Source organism: Belonocnema kinseyi, chromosome 7 (assembly GCF_010883055.1).
Source record: "Belonocnema kinseyi isolate 2016_QV_RU_SX_M_011 chromosome 7, B_treatae_v1, whole genome shotgun sequence".
Lineage (NCBI taxonomy): Eukaryota > Metazoa > Arthropoda > Insecta > Hymenoptera > Cynipidae > Belonocnema > Belonocnema kinseyi.
In genome coordinates this window covers 38,640,418-38,644,537 of record NC_046663.1, presented here as the reverse complement: position 1 = coordinate 38,644,537, position 4,120 = coordinate 38,640,418, and the positions used below count along the sequence as shown (strand labels likewise).

At 25.3% G+C, this 4,120-nt stretch overlaps 1 protein-coding gene across 1 annotated transcript in view; it reads right to left on the bottom strand.

Annotated features, from left to right (window-relative positions):
• The window catches only part of LOC117176421 (period circadian protein-like), a 47,797-nt gene that overhangs the window by 21,044 nt on the left and 22,633 nt on the right, over positions 1-4,120 (bottom strand). Inside the window, exons 5-6 of the mRNA XM_033366660.1 lie at positions 3,828-4,040; positions 57-322 (exon numbers count right to left, since the gene is read on the bottom strand). Coding sequence (XP_033222551.1) covers positions 57-322; positions 3,828-4,040 — 479 coding nt within the window. The remainder of the gene's footprint in view (positions 1-56; positions 323-3,827; positions 4,041-4,120) is intronic.

Genomic DNA, 4,120 nt, shown 5'->3' with positions numbered 1-4,120 from the left:
TTTTAAGGGCCTTAATTACAAATGGCAAATAAAGAATCAGAAACAGAAATTTTTACATTTTTTATCGGCACCAAGACAATCATTTCATGTGGAAACATATACGTTTGGTATTTTAGATTTTTTCCTATGCTTACAGTCTCATAGATTTCTTTGATGAAATGCAGATCCTCAGGATGATAGAAGTTAAATAACGAACGGCCAATCATATCCTGAGGTAGATAACCCATAAATTGGACTACTTCAGGATCGACGTGAGATATGTGGCACGTCACCGTGTGAAGTGTTGAGAATAATATCGAGGATTTGATATATTCTTCTGGTTCTGTAGATAACCCGATTTACTTTATATTATTTTGCATTTTTGTGCATTTTTTTATGACCCAATGAAATATAGCGCAAAAGTATAAAGGCTGAGTCCAATTCGGATTGCCCAATTTTAAATTTTCAACAATTAAAAATTAAACAACTTTAAATTTTAAAAACTTAAAAATTCTATAAGCTTAACATCAAGAGTTCAAAATGCCTGGAGAAGTAGTTATTACATGAATAAAATACATTCCAAATAAGAAATTTAAAAATATGTTCTTGAGAGATTTAATTTTTCTTTCCAAATTCTCAGGAAATTAATCAACCTCTTTCAAAATCTGTTAATAATTTTTGAAAAAGTTTGAAATTAACAAAAAATTTAATAAAAATTTTTTATCTGCGAATTTGACTACTCTATTTTTTGTTGAAAATTGATCTTTTGAGTCAAAAATTCATGTATTTTTATGAAAAATTATTTATGGATTTTATTGGTAAATAAAAATGTAATTATTTTGGTGGAAAATTCATTTTTTGAGTTCAAGATTCATTACTTTGATTGAAAATTTTCCTTTTGGTTGAATATTGAACTATTTTGTCAAAAATTAAAATATGTTGTTAAAAATTATTTTTTCTTGTTGCTGAAAATTAAGTTTTTTTTCAATTGAAAATTTAACTTGCATTTTTTTAAGTCAACTTTATAAGTTGAAAATTCAACTATTTTGTTGAAAATTGTTTTTTGTTTGTTCATGAAAATTAAGTTTTTTTAATTGAAGATTCAACTATTCCATTTTTTGTTGAAGAATTATCTTTGTAGCTTGAAAATACAAATCTTTGTTAAAAATTAAATTTTTAACTGAAAATTTAAATATCCCATTTTTGATTAAAAATCGATCTTTTTTAATTGAAAATCCATGTATTTAGTTAAAAATCGTCTTTTTATATTTAAGAAATCCAATCTTTCTTGTTGGGTATTCATTTTTTTAAAATAGAGATTCGCTATTTATAATTCAAAATTCTACTTTTCAGTTGACAATTTATCTATTTTCTCGAAAGTTACTTTGTTCTTGTTCTTAAAAACTGAGCTTTTTAACTAAAAATTAAACTTTCATTTTTTGTTCAAAATTAATCTTTTAAGTTTGTAAAAATGCATATATTTTATTGAAAAATCGTTTTTTTTCTGTTGGTTAAAAGTGCAATTTTTTGGTTGGATTTTTTTTTAGTTAAAGATTTATTATTTTAATTTTAAATCCACTCTTTATTGAAAATGTTAAGTACTTTGTTAAGAATTTAAATATTTTGTCGAAAATTAGATTTTTGTTTTTGTTAAAAACTAAGTTTTTTAACTGGAAACTTAACTCTAGCATTTTTTCTTGAAAATTTATTTTTATTAGTTTTATGAACGGATTTCAAAAGAAGATGACAAATCTTACCAGAATCTTAAAAGTAAAACATAAATATCTGCAAAGAATTACAAAATTTTAACTCGAATAGTTTGGCATATAAAAACTGAAAGAAATAATGATTATGAACTGAAAACCGTATGAAATTGAAAACACAATTAATATTGTACAATATAAAAATAAAATGTTGAAAATCAAATTTGGAAATTTATGAAAATTTATAAATAAACTTAAACAAACTTTGGAAACTTAGAATTCTATCATTTAAAATTTTTCTTTTAAATTCAATAATTTAAATTCGTAAGCCATCGAACTGAAAAGAACGAGAAAGCTGAAGTTCTTGAAAATCGAATAATTTAACACTTTTAAATAGCAAGTTTAATTAAAATAAAATAAAACAAATAAAATAAATAAAATTGAAGAATGCCTGGTTTAATCGCTGAAAATAAAAAATAATTTCATTTTGTATTTCCACAATGTAAGCAGTTTAAGCCTGAAACATTAAAATAAAATAATTTATAAACAAAAGCGTCGAAAATGAAACAAATTTTGTAATCATAAAACTTTTGGAAATTTTCTGAAACATGATGAAAGATTTCTCAATGCTTTTTACATAAATATCACAAGAATACATTTGAAACAATCGCAAAATTTGTATAGAAACTTTTTTTGTAGTGAAAATAGATACTGAATTCAAGTAAATTCATGCACAAAACCTAAATTATTTTAAAAATTAAAAAAAAAACTTTTGCGCTATTCGAGTTAATCTTCACGTTGGATACAAAATCATTCGAGGGAGAAAGGTGGACGAGTATTTGATAATAAAGATTTTAAGCAAAAATAACAGCTAAGTGATTAATACATATTTTGGTAAATTTTAAAACAGCTGACTCTTCATACCTAAAATCCGCTCTTCACACTGTGTTCAGATGATACGGAAAACGCTGAAATATCTCAAAACTATTATAAATTATACATAATTGAAAATATTATGTATAATTTTTATTTATAGATTAGAAATTTTTAGTTTAAACAAATAAAAATTATATATAATTTGTTTAACTTTGTATAAACTATATTATAATTTTTTCGCCTGGGATGTCTTAAGAAAATTAAGCAGCTGGGTGTTCAATTTCGATATATTAATCAAATTTGCATAAGCATACCCAAAGCTTTTTGTAGAGAAACGTGTATTTTACTAATAACTATCAACATTTTTTCAATTAAAAAATGAAGAATTATTTTTATACTAAGACTTTTACTGTTAATTGGCATTATTAACAAGCAAACATATGAATAATTTTCAAATACGTAAATTACAGGTTTCAGATATTTTCCTTAAAACATTAAAAAATTTCAACAAGAGTCTTTTTGGTTTAATTGTTTTTTTAATTTATATAAAAGATAACTGTTATTTTAAAGAGAGAAAAGAATGAAACATTACTTACAGTTACTTACAATCAATAATAATAATTATTATTATTATATTAGTAAGTATAAAGTAGCAAGCGTCGATGACCATAGATATTTCAAATAATTGTTCATTCTCTGTAAAATATGTATTAGTTTTATCTATCAACGTTGCATACACTTATTTATCATGACTTAAATTATTTTTTATCAAATCCATTCAAATTATATAAAAACTTCTACTTTGCGAACGTGAAGTTAACTAATGCAGATTTTCAATTTGTGGTATTTAGTAAGGCACCTTGAGTAAAAACCTATTCAAAGGCTTTTTATTTTTCAATTAGCATTGAAATGTAATATCCCAGCAAATGTACTTTTTAGAAAAGAAATTTCTCTTTAACGTGTAACGTTACTATGAATGGACCCCCCCCTTCCCGTTACCTACCATAGGTCTTGTGAGATCTCCCCCCCCCCCCAAAGTGGTAACATAGCTTATGGCCGATCCCATTGCTGAGGAATATTTTATGGTAACATTGTTTTTTTTATATACCTATTTGTCTTATTTTTAAAAATTCCACAAAGAAATCAATATGCATAGCCAACTTTGGGTCGTTCTGTTTTTTAATTTAATAACATCGAAGATATTATGGAAAAAAAATTTCTCGTCGACAAACCTAGCCTCGAAGAATAAAAAATTGGAAACCCTTCTACCTTTGTATGCAGATTGGACAGCTTGAGCCATTACCACTAAGAACGTGGTATCGAGTAGCGCTTCGTTCATGTGGTCCCGTAAATCCTGAATGTACAATGTACAGTAAAAGGGTTTGGATAGAATCACTTTTTCAACTCCTGTCAGTTCATTTGATTCTTGACCCGTTTTTTGCAGTCTACAGAATAAAGACACTTTTTTTGACTTTTTCCTACCTAATGAAAAAGTCGTTTTTTACAATTGTTAACATTTTCTAATTTAAACAATTAGAACACACAGTGGTCAAAACCCAGAA